The following is a 19,568-nucleotide window of genomic DNA, read 5'->3' as shown; positions in this document are numbered from 1 at the left end:
CTCCGAATGAGCTGATTCAAGAATTTGAACCATATAATTAGAATGGTAAATTTGCTTTTTAAATGGGTCTGTTCCCGTTACTTACGTCGGGGCTATTAGCAGTAAGCATTGTAACCACTGCATAAAGGAAACAATATCTTTTGTTTAACAGATTAGGGTCCGAGCCCGAAAAATTCACCTGAGATTATTCAAACTATAATCGTAGATGCTTTTCACGCCTAGTCTAATTTGCTACTTTTAGTGCTGACTGTTCTGTTCATACAAGTTTAAAAATATTAGCGCACACTATCCTACTCAAAAATATGTCCCATAGCTCTTATGTCGGCAAATTAAAAACTAACCCCATATTTTATTCTTGACCTTACAAACGCGCTATGCTTATTTACTCGTTTCTTAATAATCTACATAATATTTCTCCTAGAATTATGCACATAATTCCGAAACTCCTATTAAATATAACTTTTACCACTGAAAATATTTTCACTTATAGGGGACTGGCTGGCAAAATATTAGGTCATTACCTATGAAATTGGCGTTTTGTTCGGAGAATTTCAACGAAACACGAATTTCCATACAATTAATTTTGCGGATATTTTTTTGATGGCTAATTCAAACCAAACAAAATTTTTCCAGTAATTTTTGACACCTTTAAGGTATGTTTTCAATGTCTCCATTTCTTGAAAATTGGTACCATTAGAAAAATATAAGTAATTTTAATACTCGAACCGACAGCACATGAAAAGACCTATTTTCAAGGCTTAATTCTGAACACTTAACAATAAAAAATAACAATTAATTGCTGTCAAGCAGTTTGGCGCAATCATATTGTAGTTTTATTGTAATTGTGTATGTACTTTTGTAAAAAAAAAAAAACTAGGGTCAGACTTATATCTATGAACAAAAACGCCAATTTCATAGGTAAGGACCCAATATTTAGCTGTGGGTGGTTCGATTTTAATAAAACGTTTGTATGTGTTGTGTAAGTAACTGTTTCCCAAATGTTGAACATGCAGCTTTGGCCTGGTGTGTGTTACGGAAGCGGCTAGACTGTAAGTAATATTTAGTGGATCATCATAGGAAAAAGGTTTGCTTAAAAAAAACAAATACCCGACTGCTAACTGTAATATCATCACATGAGACGAATCTAAATTAAACTAATTACTTACGATTCCTACGCCTAACTAAGCCTCTTTCTCCATCACAAAACAGAAAAAGAAAGTAATTGTCAAGTATTCTAAAATATGCATTTTAAGAAAAAGTTTCAGAACAAAGTTACCCTTACCTTTGGTCGCAATCGGGTATTTATTAAATTTGTCTCGCTTATACTAAAGTGATACTGAATATGAAGGTAATTATTATTATTACATCGGAGCGAAAATATGTAAACTTTTCCAAATGCCTCCACTATGTATCTAATTTATATTGCAGAATTAATAATGACTCGCCATATTTAGACGACACTCGCACGAAAATCACACTAGGAAACACAAGCTTGGCGTCTGATGAAGCTCATAAAGGTCTCTGCCCACTACACCGTATCATACCATGACCGTGCTATGAACGTGTCAGACAAAAAAATATTCTTTGTATTAAAAAGTATGAGACTATGCCCACTAGCCCGTTCCGTCACCGACCATACCCGTCGCGTGCCATGCACGGACCGTCAAAAATAGTCGGCGAGGATATTTTGCCGGTGCCGAAACGCTCCGTGCATGGCACGCAACGTTGCCAGAACGGTGCGTGCAGGCGGCGAAACGGTGGACATACGGGTTATAACCGCGTATGGTGACCGTTCTAAGCCCGTTATAAACGCGTTGCTATATTTCTTGCTCGCTCTTACCAGTCTGATAACTATTCCCTCGCTCTTTCTGACGAGTCATGCTCTCGCGGGTAAAACGCGGGTACTAAGGGGATGAAACGCGGATGCTACGGGGATTATAGGCGGATGCTATGGGGATGATGCGCGGTTACTACGGGCACTAAACCCGTACGTATGTACGGATATGAAACAATGTGGACACGCTGTAGTGGGCATAGTAGTCCGTATCGCGTTACATTCCGTGCCTGATACGTTCATAGCACGGTCATGGTATGATACGGTGTGGGCAGAGTCCTTAACACAATCACAAAAAGGAAAGGGAAATACAGCTTAAATGTAGGTATTTATATGGCAATTCACGTAGACAAGCGCAAAATATCCGTTCTCATCAAAACCTCTCCATAGATTAATACCTAAGAGATTACTATTGTAGAGGCCGGGAAACGGCAATTCATCGATGAGATTCGATTTTCTCGGACGGACAAAGCTGATTCCGTGAATTGTTATTCCTGCCGAGGCATATACAACAGGAAAAAAACAATACAGTAATGAACTTCGTCTATAATAATGAACTTCGCGTGCTATTTTTGATACAATGAGGTGAACATTTCCGAGCATATTGGAGAAAACATTTGTAAATATATGTTTAGATTTATCGTCAGTGGGTGCCGAAGTGGAGGCGCAGCAGCAGCAGGGCTCGCCCAGCGGCGGGCGCTCGCGGGACAGCTCGCGCGGCGGCTCGCGGGACAGCTCGCGGGACCGGCTCAGCAACAAGGGCACGCTGGAGCGCAACGTCTCCCAGCCCAATCCGCTGCGCCCGCTACCGGAGAGCCTCACTTTCGATATGAGGTTTGGAATTTATCAATATTGGAGCGTGTGAAACTTTTGAAGTTGTATTGACTAAGTAACACGAGGTTCTCAATTCGGCTGATTATTTTTTTAAATATTTCTTACCTCCAAACTCTGTCATTTCTGAATCGCATCTGGAATTGGACGATTATTTTTTGTTGAAAGGTGGGTATATTCTACTTCCAGATTGGTCCCATTTATTCTCAAACTCAGTTCTGATGATGGAATGCTTGATGAATCAAGGAATTCTTCAAAACTTATAAGCATACATACTTATAGCGATTTATTTTCATCAACAAATTTAATCAAGGATTTGCAATCAAAAAGTGCCGTTTGATGATGAATTCTATTGACGGAAATGGCTTGCCACCTGCGCGATTAATTGACAGGATAGACTCGGCCATTCTGAAGCCTCGCTCGTCACGCTGATGTTTCATACGATTAAAATTTACCTGCGATTATTTCCCCAAAGATGAACATTTACGTTTCCTTTATTTCCGTTCAAGTAAAATGTCAAACCGGTCAGTTGTTGAACTAACATTTTATTTTCAGGAATATCCAAGCTATGACGGACATTAAAACCGAGATAGGTTACGCCCGCGCGTGGGTCCGCCTCTCGCTAGAAAAGAAACTGCTCTCCAAGCACCTGCGAGAGCTGCTCGCCGACACCACGCTGCTCAGGTCGCAGTACAAGAAGACGGCCTTCTTGAGATGCGAGGAGGAGAGGGAACAGTTCCTGTACCACTTGTTGACCTTGAACGCTGTTGATTACTTCTGTTTCACCAATACTTATCCCACCACTAGTACGTATTTGCGATTTATTTTAGTCTATTGAAAGTTAAGTCAGCCCACGGCGACTTTTTGTAGAGGTGAGTCTTAATTTATAGAACATTGACTAAGATTTTCAGAATAATTGTGTGGGTAGTTTGTGAGATAATAATGATTTTTAATAGATCTTAAAAATGACGTAAGTCGGAAACTATCAAACATAAGAAGCTGAGACTTGGGCAAAATAATAGACACCATTAGGGGTGCTTACTACAAAAAAAAACGATTACTCTATAATAAAAGGTCGCAAATGTATGAAAGTCCGACCATAGCCAAATGCTATGTGGGAGTTTTCGGGGCGATAAATTGATTTTTTGAGTTTTTATACTTATATTTTTCCGAGCAAAGCTCGGTCTCCCAGATATTATATATTAAATTACGAGATTTCACAGATTTGTAAAGAAAATGTTGTAGAAAATTGTTAGAAGGTTGGTTACATTAATCTGTCTTGTATATTTAGAACTGCCATACCGGGTGCTGATCGCGCCGTCCCGCAAGGCCAGCCAGACGACGGCCAACTGCTGGATCGCGATATCGGGCCTCCACGGAGACTCCACGCCCAAGATACCGATACCACGCAACACCAACGAATTCGTCTTTCATGTAAGTTCCTGATGGTCCTGGGTTCGAGTCCCGGTAAGCGCGTTTATTATGTGATGAACACAGATGTTTGTTCATGAGTCATGGTTGTTGTCTATATATTTAAGTATGTATTTATCCTGGCTCGTACCAATGAGTTTTTCGGAACTTATGTACGAAATATCATTTGATATTTACCCCTAGTTTTTCGTTCAAGGAAAACATCGTGAGGAAATCTGCATACATCTGCGAAGAAATTCAAAGGTGTATGTGAAGTCCCCTATCCGCATTGGGCTAGGGTGGGGACTATAGCTTATTAAGCACTCTCGCATATGAGAGGAGACCTGTGCCCAGCAGTGGGATGTATATTGTTATGGGGGCAGCTGGTGGAGCCTCACGGGGAAGATGGAAATCAAAGACAGGTACCAGGGACGACGTAGGGTGTTCATTGATTTAAATAAAAGGCACCTGTAACAATACAGGTTACATGTTAACAGATATGTATAAAAACACTTTCGTAATTTACTTATAGAAGGTTAGAAGTTACTATAACTGGAAGGTGTGCAGGGCCACTAGACGAGCCTTTAGTACCGCACAGCACTTATGTATTACGTTTCACTTAATAAAATATCACAATTTAAGGCTTTAGGTCGTATTTAGAAACTCAAGGGGTACAGTCTGTTAGAATAAAGTATAGTGTTTATTGATCGAAGTATTGGTTCGAACTGAAAATAAAATCATTGAATGGAATTTGGAGTAGGATTTGAATTTGAAAAGGGAATTTAGAATTTGTATGGTGCCAGAAATAGTATGAAGGTTGATAGTGTAACGTTTCGTTACACGCACCGTTACATATATAGGTTGAATTATTATTATTGAATATTACATATATCGTTGTCTCAGTACCAGTATAGCTTCTATGGGGCTTAGTCAATTTGTGTAAGGATGTTCTATAAATGTTTAATGATGTCCATACATGTGATGATTGCACGTTGCAGCATAAAAACTTGGGCGTGTTGTCGACGCTACGCATCGGGCACGACAACTCCGGACTGTCGCCGCGGTGGCTTCTCGACCAAGTCTACGTGAGGAACGAGGTCACGGGACATACCTACACGTTGGTACCTTGTGTTCTTGTAAATTTAGGTAAAAAGTACAAGGCTTTTTTACAGCAGGTTACTTACTTACTTAATGGCGCAGCGACCCAAATTGAGTCTTGGCCTCCGACACGAGTACACGCCAATTGTCTCGATCCTGTGCCATCTCCCGCCAGTTATCGGCATGGAGATCGCGCAGGTCCGCTTCAACCGCATCGCCCCAGCGATACCTGGGACGTCCGATCGGCCTCCGCCCTACCGAGCGTCCCAGGTATGCCCTTTTAGCGCCGCGATCCTCCTCCATTCTCAAAACGTGGCCGAGTCAGCGAAGACGGTGAGCCTTTGTCTCGCCTATAATATTGGGTGCCGCCACGAGATCTTCAACTTCGACGTTTTTGCGAAGTCGAAAACTGCCATCTTCTCTCCTCACAGGGCCCAGGATCTTTCTCAGGATTCTCCTTTCTGCCACCAGGAGCTTGTTTTCTTCTTTAAGTGTTAGTGTCCAAGTCTCGCATCCATACATGAGTATCGGCCGTATGACGTAATTTGGCCACCCATTTATATATAGTATCTCCAACATAAAGATCTTCCCTTTTGATGCGCGTGTTTTTATAGCGTTTCATGTGAAGATACTCCTTTCATTACTTTACTTAGTTAGGCCCACCTTTTTGGCCTCGGTTTCCAGGACTGCAACGGACTGAGCAATGTCTTGTTTTGATATACATATTTTTGGCAACCATGGTTATGATATGATTTATTAAAGCGCCTTGATTTTAAAAAAAACTGCTGCCGAATCCACCGCGTCATAAGTCACATCTAGGTTATATTTTCGTCCTAAAATTGTTACCTGTCTTCGATCATTTTTTGTTAGTTATGTTGTGAAACGTAGATATATGTCGAATACCGATGGTCTCAAAGGCGGTGGGCGAGTGGGGTAGTATCTCGATGTATTACTTCACAGCTAAACCAGTATGCTACCATGCTACCAGTGCATGAAATAAACCTTAGGACTCGTTAACCATACTAGTGCCTACTATACTTCAGTACTAAATGTTTAAAAGAACTAATTGCTATTTTTAACTCAAGGGAGCGATATGAAAGTAAAAACTAAACCGTTTAAATCTTTATTCAAGTCAAACTAGGCCGGCTTCAACCCTACATATCTGACCTGAGAAGATTTAGCCCTATATGGGACCGGCAACAAACTTCAGAAGGACAAATCTTTTCAAAACAAGTTAAAACAACACATAACACATCATTTCTTTATTTCACAAAAGTAAGCTTCTAATGAAACATAAGAAATCAAAATAACACTTGAAATAAAACTAAATGGTTAAAGAACGCGGGATTCTATAAGCTATCAGAATAATCCTTCAGGTATAAACCTTCAGGAACGTAGCGAGTTAGGCACGAGGTTGGCTAACGAGTACGTCCGATCTCTAGCGCGGTCCGATCAAGAAGAACTACCAGCGGCGGAGCCTCTCTGCTCCCGCCTCAAAGTCAAGTTGGCAAACCTGCTCGACCAGTCTACCAACATACCGACAAAAATGCCAACTCGTGCCTACGCTCACTCGAGAGAAACCTCTCGACGTTCCAAAGCCTTCTACCTGTCATCTCAGTTCAACAACACGCCAATAGATGGCGTTACTCTCTACGCAACTTTATTTCAACAATGCGCCAATAGACGGAGTTACTCTCTACACAACTTTATTTATTTTGTTACAACCAAATAATACGTAGCTCAACATTGCTAATCGATTTTATACAGGCGTCTAAAATAATGAACTATAACGCTGCAATACGTCTTTCTGGTGTCAGGGTCCGACATATATATAAGTGTGTCGGTGTGCAGGTTCCCTTGCCACCGCTGGCTGGGCTCGGGCGTGGACGACGGCTCCACGGAGCGCCTGCTGGTGGCGGCGCGCGCGCGCCCGCGCACCCCCGCCACCCCCGCCGTCCCCGCCGCCGCCGCCGCCGCCGCCGCCACGCACCTCTCCACCTCCACCATACAGCACATGATCGGTCAGTGGTCGTCTACCGCACTCACAGTATAGTATACATATATCAGCCTTTCGACTGTGCTCGTTCGAAGAACCTATTCAGTAATTGTGTTTAAACCGGAAACGGGGGCGCCATAAAAAAAGGTAATAAAAATACACATAATTTCGACTTACAGGTGACTGCGTGAACGCGATAGTGAAATGGCACTATCAGTCGAAAAGAGACAAAGACGCGAACTCGCTCAGTGTTCTGCTATGCGGGGAGAATGGCCTCGTCAAGTGCCTGGAGCAGGCCTTCCTCTGCGGGTTCAAGTCCAGCCGCCTCTTCGGCAAGAACTTCTTCATTTGGGATTATTTTGGTCAGTTTGGACAGTTCCTTCAAGTCTCTTTTGGAGAAATACTGAAAAAATAGTAGTTTATGTTACAAAGAATCAAAATGATATATTTCCGTCAAGGGCGTACATTGAATCCTGAATGAAGCGATGGATTCTAAAGTAGAATCCTGAGCGTAATGAAGGCATCAAGTGTTAACGCCCAAGACGAAATAATTTTGATACCGTGTGACACATACTGCTTTTCACATCAACTATGAGGAAAATATAAAAATCTTAGTGTTGACACAAATTATTACGTTTCAAAATATCATTCAAGCTAAAAAAATTATGCAAAAAATAACAAAAACAGTGTCCTAGAACAGAAAAGTGCCACTTTGATCCCCTCTAGCAGGGAGCAAAAGTGCCACTTTGATCCCTCCTAGCGGGGAAGAAATAGCCCTTTTCCGAATAGGTGATGTGAAAATGTATTTACCGTATTTTTGTAACATAAATCTTACATTTCTAAAGAAATTTGTCTACAAACATTTTACGTTGACAAGATCGGGTCGAAAATAAAGAAAATCAAGATGGCGACCGTTTCGTTAATGGGCCTCTCGGACCCTCAGATATCGATTTTCATCAAGATCGGGTCGAAAATAAAGAAAATAAAGATGGCGGCCGTTTCGTGAAATTTTGTCTTCAGATTCGTGTTAAGGGGCCTCTCGGGCCCTCAGATATCCATTTTCATCAAGATCGGGTCAAAAATAAAGAAAATAAAAATGGCGACCGTTTCGTGAAATTTCGACCTCAGATTCGTGTTAAGGGGCCTCTCGGACCCTCAGATATCGATTTTCATCAAGATCGGGTGACAAATAAAGAAAATAAAGATGGCGGCCGTTTCGTGAAATTTCGACTTCAATTCGTGTTAAACGACCTCTTGGACCCTCAGATATCGATTTTCATCAAAATCGGGTCGAAAATAAAGAATATAAAGATCGCGGCCGTTTCGTGAAATTTTGACTTCAGATTCTTGATAAGGGACCTCTCGGGCCCATAGATATCCATTTTCATCAAGATTGGGTAGAAAATAATGAAAATCAAGATGGCGACCGTTTCGTTAAATTTCCACTTGAGAATTGTGTCAAGGGGCCTCACGGACCCTCAGATATAGATTTTCAATCAAGATCGGGTCAAAAAAAAGAAAATAAAAATGGCGGCCGTTTCGTGAAATTTTGACTTCAGATTCTCGTTAAGGGGCCTCTCGGGCCCTCAGATATCGATTTTCATCAAGATCGGATCAAAAATAAAGAAAATAAAGATGGCGGCCGTTTCATGAAATTTTGACTTCAGATTCTTGTTAAGGGGCCTCTCGAACCCTCAGATATCGATTTTCATCAAGATCGGGTCACAAATAAAGAAAATAAAGATGGCGACCGTTTCGTTAAATTTTGACTTCAGATTCTTGTTACGGGGCCTCTCGGACCCTCAGATATCGATTTTCATCAAGATCGGGTCAAAAATAAAGAAAATAAAGATGGCGGCCGTTTCGTGAAATTTCGACTTTAGATTCGTGTTAAGGGGCCTCTCGGACCCATAGATATCCATTTTCATCAAGATCGGGTGGAACTTAAAGAAAATCAAGATGGCGACCGTTTCTTCCTCACTTGAGTTCCGCGTTAAGGGGCGTCTCGGGTACCCTCCCATCTAGCAAATCTATGTGCTATAAAAGTTGAGAGCACGTTTTTATTTTCGCTTTTTGGTGCTATAAAAGGTGTAAAAACAGTCGAATAAAAGTCCTGTAAGCGTTTACTCAACGCGAAAAGGCGCACTTATACAGACTAAAAGTGTTATAAAAATCGAGTAAGCGCTGTATAAGAAGCAAATCGATGCTGCAAGAGTTGAGTAAAAGTGGATAAAAGCGCTTCTAGTGTTTTAATAGCAACGATAGTGCTTTTATTCGACTATTTGTTCTATAAACATTAGCAATTTACTATTACTCAGTGAAAGTGTTCTATAAAAGCAGCCGCACTGCTTTTTCTCAGCAAAAATGTTTCGTAAAAGTAGCCGAATTGCTTTTACTCGGCATTTTAAATGTGTAAGAGTGCAGTAAATGCTTTTATTCAACTAATATGTGCTAAAAACGATCTCAGGTAAGCGATTATACACGCTGAAATTTTTATCGTTTTGTTCCCGAAGCGTAGTGGTTAGGTATCGATTACACAGCCAAATAAAATTGTCAAAAAAAATCTAGCTCTTAGTTTCAAAATTGCCAAATAAATAAAAAATAATACAGAACTCGAAGCCGTGAGAATAAATAGTAACACAGAAAAATGCCGCCTCAAACCGTCGCCGCCGCCGCGATTTCATTCGTGCTGATTTTCTAAGGAGCTATCCCTCCCGCACCCCGCACGTCCCGCGGTTATGACTTGTGACTTATGACTTGTGGTTATGACTTTTTCGACGTGACGTCAGCGGTGTTACTACGTGTTTTACTCATTTCGTGAAACTGATTTTTCACTTGCTTATTTTTTTCATTTGAAGAGCTAGATTTTTTTTGACAATTTTATTTGACTGTATAATCGATACCTAACCTCTATGCTTCGGGAACAAAACGATAAAAATTTCAGCGTGTATTACAATTATTTTATTATGTTTGAGGCCTAATCGTCTTCACGTGTCTAATAAAACAAAAAGGTACTTAAGTATTTTTTTACTGCTGTCTTCCATGACATTTATTTTTACCGTGATTGTGTACATAAGTTTTTACTGTCTGTAAGTACACGTAATACAGTAAAACCTAGCGCGAAAAATACTTTATTGATAAAACCAAAGGCACTGGTTCATATATATTCATGGGCCGTCTATTTTCTTAAATTTCAATAAAAAAATATTAATTAAAATAAGTAAAAATTTGCTTACACGATCTAGTTTCTCTTATATCTCATTAATTCGACTATAAGTCGAGTAACTGCGTTTACTGCTACACTTATAGCACATGATATCGCCATGTTTATGGATTTATAGTCCGGTGGCCGACTGCATGAAACCCTACCTGATAAAAAAATAGAAAAATCCTACTCTGTAGGGGTAGCTGACTTTTAGCAGCTTCAACTGCTCTTGGACGGCCGTAGCTTAACTTGGCAAATTTTGCGCAAGTGGCAAAAAAGTGGTACAAATATTCATTAAAAAACAAAAGTGGTCAGCTACATCCTGTGTTGGCTGGTTCCTGTGTCCGACCGAATTTGTGGTACCAAGTGAGCTACAATTTACCTCATCGAAAAATAGAATGTCACTTGTATGGTAGGATAGCTGCCATTGACATTTTTTTTAATGCGGACGGACTGCAAAAGCTGCCAGGCTAAGGTGAGACCGACCAAGACATACGTCAACAAAGGACCCCGTACCATAAGTATGGAAAATGTGGTTTCAGTTAAATATTCTGAGATTTTGATATAATGTAGATTTTATCGTCCTGAACAAAAGTCTCTATGGGGGCTACCACTGTTGCCGAGTCCCTTTCAGAGTTACGACTGATTTTGTATCAGATAGTAAATCATTAATTAGATGCAATTACCAACTATATATTTAAACAATTGACATTAGATTGAACCTATATTGCGATTTCGCGATAAACTGGCCATTTGACGAAAGATAAAGTGACTGCAATGTCAACTTCAAACGTGCGTCATGTGCACTTCGTAGATTATTAATAAATAACATAATATTTATTGATAATAATGTGAATATATACCGAATAAGATTATTTATGTAAGGTTTAGATGTAAGATTTACAAATAGGTAAGAGTAAAGTAGAATGGCGTTACTATTAGTTAGAGGACATTGCTTTGTCTGCAATAATGCCTATGTTCCTCGTGCTTTGCGGCGGATACCGGAAAATAACGAAGAAAAAATTCAGATGGCGATTTCATACAGAGAAAGTATGAACAATATCCCGGCTGAATTTATCAATGAGTCCCGTGTATGTATTAACTGTGACCGATTGCTAAATACAGAGTTGGAGGAGCTGCGTCGCGATGATTGTATTGCTTTAAACGTACTGAGGCAAAGGTCGAGCAATACTTGCATGATTTGCAACTCACGAGAAAACCATCCCCGGTTGAACCTCAATGCAAGAACAAACGTCTTCATTGAATTAAACATTTATGTACCCGCATCAGCTCGATGTTGTGTTGGACACTTGGACATTTCCGGGCTACTACTTTTAGAATTGAAGCCCACGTTACTATTTGTTAAACGACGTTATCGACTTGCGGGCCATGAATTGAGTTCATTCCTACACACGTTACGTAAGCAAAAAAAAAGTGATGATTTTGACGTAGACAACATCTCAGAAGAAGATTTCAGTATAATATCTCCCGTAACAAAACAGCAATTTCAAGACATGTTGCAGTATTGTGTGCCGATTAACGACGACGGGCCTAACCGCAATGTCACAGAAAAAAAATTATTGATGTTCTTGGTGAAAATGTGTCAAGGACTCTCTGATGATTTCCTAAAAGTTCTTTTCAAATACAATTCCAGAGCCAACGTGAGTCGCGACATTAAAATAGTCAGGCAATCATTATTGATAAGATTTGTGCCCCAGTCTATTGGGTATAATGCCATTACTCGAGATGACTTCATTAATGCCCACGTGACACCATTCGCTAATGAACTATACAATCCTAATACTGACAATCGACAAGCAATAGTTATTGTTGATGCATCCTATACTTATACAGGAAAACCTAGCAACTTCAAATCTCTCAGAAAATCTTTTTCTTTTCATAAAAAACGACATTTAGTAAAACCCTGCCTAATAGTAGCCCCTGATGGATACATTTTAGATATACACGGACCCTATTTTTCAGACTCCAGAAATAATGACGCGAGCATACTTGAAGTCGAGTTTGAATCGAACGATGATATGAGCCAATGGTTTCGAGATGGCGATGTGTTTTTAATGGATCGAGGATATCGAGATGTTGTACTATATCTCCAAAATAAAGGCATGCACTGTAAAATGCCCGAAGTCCTTGCACGTGGACAGCAACAACTTTCAACAGAAGCAGCAAACAAATCGCGAATAATTACGAAGACAAGATGGATAGTTGAAGCCCGCAATGGCCATTTGAAGTCAATTTTTAAGTTTTTTGATGGTTTGATCCCAATGGCACACCTTAATCATCTAAACGACTTTCTGAAAATAGCTGGTGCTATAATTAACAGATATCATGTCAATATCTATATGGAGGATGCAACTGTTCGATTAGCCAGAGAGTTACTGAATAGGATTCATGATATTAATGTAATGCAAGCACGGGTGGAAGCTGACGTTAATCTTACTAGACGTAATGCTAATTGGAACCTTCTTAATGAAAATCATTTTCCGCAGTTTCCTAGGCTTGACATGGCGTATTTGAAGCGACTGACTATTGGTATTTACCAAATTAATTTAAGCCCTGCTTACATATAGGATAAAATGGATATGGATAATAACGATGTATTTGAGTTTGATGAACTAAATGAACACGGCCTGATACGTATGAGAATACGCTCGCGTTTTCGAAATGCAGTTAAACATCAATTATGGATAGCGTTCCAAAACGAAATTCCGGAGGAAGAGCCTATCTTGGCCTATTACTGTAAATGTAAAACCGGTGCCAGGACTATTGGTTGTTGTGCTCATGTTGCCAGTGTGGTATGGTACCTTGGTTATGCACGTCATCAAGAAAACGTGAAATACCCAAGTACTGCATTATTAAACCACATACTTGATTGTGCGAACAGAAATCCTTGATAAACCGAGTTTTAAAGTGTACATGTGTATCTATCAAAGTATGTAAATATATGTAGATAAGATTGAACGAGTAACACTATTTTCTTTCATTTTATCCGTTAGGTAGTTTGTTTTGTCTGGTACAATCTACTGTAAAAATATGGGTGCATTAAAATGCACAAAAAAATGTTCCAATGATTTGTATGTCGTTGTAATAAGAACTTCTCAAAACATTTATCAAACGATTTATTTTTCACTAGAAAAAGACGCTGGAAGTGTCATATTACATTACTGATATTACTGTCACTGTGACAAGGTGCGAATTAGTAGTTAGTACTAGTCTATTTCCTTGAGGGTACAAAATAAGTCGTAACTCTGAAAGGGACTCGGCAACAGTGGTAGCCCCCATAGAGACTTTTGTTCAGGACGATAAAATCTACATTATATCAAAATCTCAGAATATTTAACTGAAACCACATTTTCCATACTTATGGTACGGGGTCCTTTAATGTAGGTATTACAATCAGTTTTTTTCATTCTATTTTTCGATGAGGTAAATTGTAGCTGTCACGTTGTACCACAAATTCGGTAGGACACAGGAACCTGCCAACACAGGATGTAGCTGACCACTTTTGTTTTGCTGTCCTCAATTCTATTATACGATGGGGTTTTTTTGATGCTACTAAAAGTCAGCTACCCCTACAGAGTAGGTATTTCTATTTTTTTATCAGGTAGGGTTTCATGCAGTTGGCCACCGGACTATATTGAAACGACAACATGGCTGACTTGTGCTGTTAATGTAGTTCAAAACTCTTTAAAAGTACTCTAAGCTGAATACATTTTGAATAAAACCTGTAAATACACTTCAGCTCCTATAACAGCGGTTTGAACCCCATTACCCGAATTATGATATAAGCGCGCTGTTACAGCAGCATTGTTGCCAAATGGTTATTGGATTGCTTTTAATAAGCTTTTATAGCAACAGAGAAGAGAATTGAGTAACAGTTGTATTAAAGCGCCTTATTCAGACAATTAGCTATTCTATAGCTGTTATATGATTTTAATAGAACAATTATGCTGAATAGAAGTGATTTAGTAGCGCTAACTCAGCATTTATTAAAAGGTGGAATAAAAGTGCTAAAAGATAGTGCTATAAACGTTTATACGACATGATTATAGCACTAATTAGCGAAAATTGCTAAATAGTCGAGTTAACCGCTATTATACGATATATTGGTGTTTCAACAACCGTAACTCGGCTGTTATACGATTACAGGCTGAGTAAATCAATTCTTATACGACTATTTTGCTAGTTGGGCTGATATCGTTTTTCTGAAAAAAAAATAGTGTCCGACCGAAACATGTTTTTTTGCCGAAACCGAAACCGAAACCGAATGTTCGGCTTTGGCTCTAGTTTCGGCCGAAACCGAAACCGAAACCGAAACTTTTGTAGACTTGTTAAAATTGTTGAAAAAATGTCATAAAACCGCTTTTACACACATATTATGGGGCTGTCAACACCCAATGTCCTTGAAATTGATGTTACTTAAGCAGTTTTTTAAGAAAATTACTAGTATTAGACCAAGATAATTCTGCAACGATTTTGATAACACATGAAGTGCAAGTGTTACTTTAAACGTCAAAACTTCTATGAAATTATGATGTATAAAAATATTTGCACTAGTAGCACTGCTTATGCTATCAAAATCATTGCAGAATTTTCTTGGTCTAACTCTATTCATTCACCAGTCAAGCTTACATGTAGATACAGGGTCAACTAAAAAACCAACCAAAAATACGAGCGCAGCGAGCGCGAATTTTTTTGTTAACAATATCGCAAGGCCGGGTACCGATCTACACCGGGGCCTAAAAGTCCGAAGTGCCCCAGTGAGGCGAATTTTCATGCGAAGTCAAAGCCGTGCTTTAGGTTTCAGGATAAGTAGTTAAGCACAGACTCCAACCAATGTCCATTGTATTAAAAAGCGAGACCGCAGGCCGAGCATGGCGCAGCGAGGCCAAAGGCTAAGCTGAAGTAGAGGACATATGGAAAACAAACCAATGGTAAATTGAGCTAAAAAGTGAGGCTAAGGTCGAGCATTCGTATGAAAAATTGTACTGGGGACACTTTTAAGGGTTTTTTCTTCGTTTTAATCAATAGTCAGCTGTTCAGCTTCGCAAAATATTAACTATTGAGAATATCAACTTTGCGGCCCTAGTTGAGCGTAGCCTTTAGCCTCGCTTAAAATTTACCATTAGAGGTAGATAGAAAAATTACTGAATAAGAGCGAAAAAGACATCGTTCGACTCGGGCCGAGCTGATACTCGGCCAACGGCTACGTGCGACATTGCTATCTCATCCGATACAATTAGACAGTGTGCGCGTTATAGGTATTGAGTCTCTTAAGACTGCGTCAACCGTCCAGTGGCGCTCTCATTAGTGGAATAGTGTTTTATAATAAACCAATTAATTTCTGTACCTATACATGAATCAGTATATGTAGATATGTATTAATATTGTTGTCCTACTTATTCCCCAACTTTTGGTCTTTGTCCTAAGTACCATATCGTAAGTTTCGGCCCGGCCGAAAGGTTCGGCCGTTTTTTGGCCGAAACCGAAACTACCGCCGAAACATGATTTTTTGGCCGAAACTGGCCGAAACCGAAACCGAACCTTCGGTCGGACACTAAAAAAAATGGCCATTTTTCAATTTAACATTTCTATACATAAACACAAACACATCGAGGCACAAGTATCAATAATCCAAAACTAGGCGTCAGTAAATATTCGAAATTGGAATGTTCTACATCGCACTATCGAAATTTTTCCTGTCGCGTATATATACCTCCGAGTTACTTCTAGGGAGGTTGGTCGGGGAGGCGGGTCATGGACTCCGACCGAGTGCCGCTGGCACATGAACATTATAGTCACCATGGTCTAATAAAACATGGTCTTCTATTCCCAGAGTGACACGGGCCTACGTCACAATAACATTGCCACTTTATTTCAACATAACATGTTACATGGGTACATTATACCTATGGTTAATAAGTTAAAATACATATTTCTTTATAATTTTATAATTTTCATTTATATGTATTTTATCTTAAATTTTACAATAACACGTAGTTTTTAATTATTCGTTAGCAATATCTTCCGATTCACGAAAGAAATTTCAGACGTTCGGGTAATTCTGTTTACATTACTGGCAACACAGGATAGCGCTGTCACATTTGACAATTCGGATCTAGATAACTTCATGCCCTGACCGTCATCCTTGTCGAACGCGTGTTAATTGTAATTTCCTTCTCGCTCAGTGTCAGCAGTCGCAGTGTTTTCCAAACTTTTCACGTCGTAAGCTTGGTAATTAATGTGTAACTGTGAATTCGTTTTTCAAACGTTTCTCTTGTATAGATAAATAAAGTTTAATTGAATACATTAGATTTGTTTTATTTTACTATGTTTCTACATGAATAACTTAAAATTAATGCCGTTAAAATAATTTTCACCGTTGGTTAAAATTCTCCCACATTTTAAAGTTTGAGAACCTGTAAACAGCATGATGACGTAGGCCCGTGTCAGTTAGGTCATACGCGAATCTCGGAATAGAGTACCAGGCGGAGTATATTATTATACCATGATAGTCACAAAGCCTGCGGCGCCCCTCACACTTTTAAGGTCGGGCGAAGCCCGACATTCAGCGCCCTTCGCGCGCTCTTACATACTGGGCGCCTACGGCGCCCTTAACACTTAAAGGTCGGGCTAAGCCTGACATTCCTCTTACATACATACATCTTGCACACTTAAAGGTCGGGCGAAGCCAGACATTCAAGCGCGCTCTTACGTACAGGGCGCCTGCGGCGCCCTTAACACTTAAAGGTCGCTTCGCGCGCTCTTACATACAGGGCGCCTGCGGCCCCCCTCACACTTTAAGGTCGGGCAAAGCCCGACATTCAGCGCGCGCTCTTACAATTTGATTATTTTTTACAATAGCGAAAGTGAAGGAGGAGTTCAAGATGAGCCTCTGCGACGAGCCGAGCCCACAGGCGCAAGCGAGCAAGTGCGGGGTGGCGTACAACTGCCGCCAGGACCAGGAGCACCGCGCCATCTGGCGCTGCTACTGCCACCTCGTGGACGAGATCAGCTCCGCCGGCCGCACGCTCGGCAAGGACGGCAAGTTCCAGCTCTTCATCTGTCTGAGCCTGAGGTGAGCCGTACAGCAGCAGCACCTGCTACTGCCACCTCGTGGACGAGATCAGCTCCGTATCTCCGTTCACATTTTGCTGGGACGTCAGTCATCCGTGACCACAGTTGGTACAACCCAGCTGAAACGTCGGATAAGTTAAAAATAAATTATATTGCGTTGTGTTCTAACCACTAAATATTAGGTACCTATACTATGTTACGAGCTATATATTTTAAAAATGTATTCTTCAATAGTTAGGTTGGATTACGTATGTTTTACCCCTCACTGGTGAGTACATTTCTTTTGGTTTCCACACAGATTGAGTCGCCTTGTGATGAAATCTGCGTAGGCATACCCGCATCGCGCCGCTTTGTTCTATGGAGCGGCCTACATATTACAGTAGGACCTCAGTGAGCCGGACAGGCAAAAAACCATTACCGGATTACAGAGATTCCCGGATTTGTCATCTGCGAAGTGTTTATGTTATGTTTTTTTTTTCTAATCAGAACACACTATTTTTGTTACATTATTATGTATTATATCGTACCCACAACACAAGGCTTATTGAGCTTACTGTGGATTTAGGTACATTTGTTAAAATTGTCCTATAATATTGTATTATTTACAGATGTAGATAATTATTTTCCATCGTATTTTCACAGAAACGTACGAACGTGTCTTGCTATTTCAGACAGTCTCTGTAGAAATAGTAGGTACTGACGTTGATTGAAGTAGCATGACAAATACGAACGTTTCCGAGAAAATACGATGGAAAACTATTATGCACTGCATCTGTATAATGTGTTGTTTGGTGCAGGGAGCACTGGCTGCACAGGATGCTGGTGCCGATGTCGCTGACGCGCGTCACCGGCGAGATGTACGAGGAGCAGAGCTTCCTGCGCAAGCGCGGCCTGCTCACCTTCCTGCGCCAGATACTCGAGCCGCTCGACGAGTTCGACATCGTGCTCGAGAACTCTCTCACGCAAGGTATTTAAACAGTGACACTCTTGGATATGCTCTTGGTTATTTACAGTAGTACTTAGTCTGTACTTGGGTATATTTTGTGTTAAAAGTTAAAACCAAAGAGGAAGCAGAAACGATCGATCGTAAATAATGAAAAGGCGAAGTCAGCACGGGTCTTGAGAAATCGAAGCACCGGACGCCTGCGTCTTTAGAAAATGGAATGTAACTACTATAAACGGTGGCCAAAAAATAAGTGCATTCCCGTTGCCAGGGAGGTGTTGGGATTATACTGAGTAACTTTTACTATGGGACCAACCCCGAAATCGCGAAAAAAAATGTATTCTCCCATAAAAAATGTACCAGGCAAAATGTACGAAACAGCCAAATTAATTTTTCCTGATTTCGGGGTTGGTCCTATAGTAAAAGTTGCTCAGTATAATCCCAAAACCTTCCCGGCAACGGGAATGCACTTATTTTTTTTACCACCCTGTATATAGGTATGTTGATGCGGCTTTGACTCTAGTAAAGGAACAGTTTGATATGAATTATGTTTATTTGTCTATTACTGTCTACTTATGTGATCTTTAATTATCTTTTGGTTGCAAGTCTATGTTCAGCAATGTCATACATCATGCATTTAAAACGCGCTAAAAATTAAGGAAACAGATGTTTACGATATGTATACGCATCAAATACAATATATTATGACACTTTCAGTGCTAAGCGCCCCATTTTCAATACAAAATGAACACACCTAGCGTGTTCTGTGTATCTGTAATGAATGTGTGTTAAAATACGCACAATATAACAACATTTTTCTGTATTCTTTGTATAGTGTCATATTATATGCGATTATACAGACATTTCACGCCGGTTGACTTTTACAAATAACTGACTGCTGTATATTATATGTTTCACATTACATTATTGTTTATTGATTTAAGTCACAAGCTATTAAGCAGTAACGAATAGCTATGTCATACTAAATACTCAGGACAGGACACTATGAATTCTATGTTAGTTTTAATTAGGTATTATTTTTATAGATTATTAAGTTTAAATGTGATTTTGTTATCCTATGTCTTGCCAGTTGAACCCAAAGATTATTTTTTATGGTGCTTATGATAGTTTTAAGTTAATATTGTTTTTTATACTC

At 40.0% G+C, this 19,568-nt stretch overlaps 1 protein-coding gene across 1 annotated transcript in view; it reads left to right on the top strand.

Annotated features, from left to right (window-relative positions):
• LOC134789374 (DENN domain-containing protein 5B) overlaps nucleotides 1–18,645 on the top strand; it is a 67,923-nt gene extending 49,278 nt beyond the window's left edge. Inside the window, exons 16-23 of the mRNA XM_063760005.1 lie at nucleotides 2,470–2,668; nucleotides 3,221–3,471; nucleotides 3,957–4,099; nucleotides 5,074–5,192; nucleotides 7,025–7,194; nucleotides 7,349–7,531; nucleotides 17,257–17,470; nucleotides 18,267–18,645. Of these exons, the coding sequence (XP_063616075.1) occupies nucleotides 2,470–2,668; nucleotides 3,221–3,471; nucleotides 3,957–4,099; nucleotides 5,074–5,192; nucleotides 7,025–7,194; nucleotides 7,349–7,531; nucleotides 17,257–17,470; nucleotides 18,267–18,444 (1,457 nt within the window). The 3' untranslated portion in view covers nucleotides 18,445–18,645. The remainder of the gene's footprint in view (nucleotides 1–2,469; nucleotides 2,669–3,220; nucleotides 3,472–3,956; nucleotides 4,100–5,073; nucleotides 5,193–7,024; nucleotides 7,195–7,348; nucleotides 7,532–17,256; nucleotides 17,471–18,266) is intronic.
• The last annotated feature ends 923 nt before the right edge of the window (nucleotides 18,646–19,568 follow it).

Source organism: Cydia splendana, chromosome 3, assembly GCF_910591565.1.
Source record: "Cydia splendana chromosome 3, ilCydSple1.2, whole genome shotgun sequence".
Taxonomy (NCBI): domain Eukaryota; kingdom Metazoa; phylum Arthropoda; class Insecta; order Lepidoptera; family Tortricidae; genus Cydia; species Cydia splendana.
This window is presented reverse-complemented; position numbering and strand designations above follow the sequence as displayed.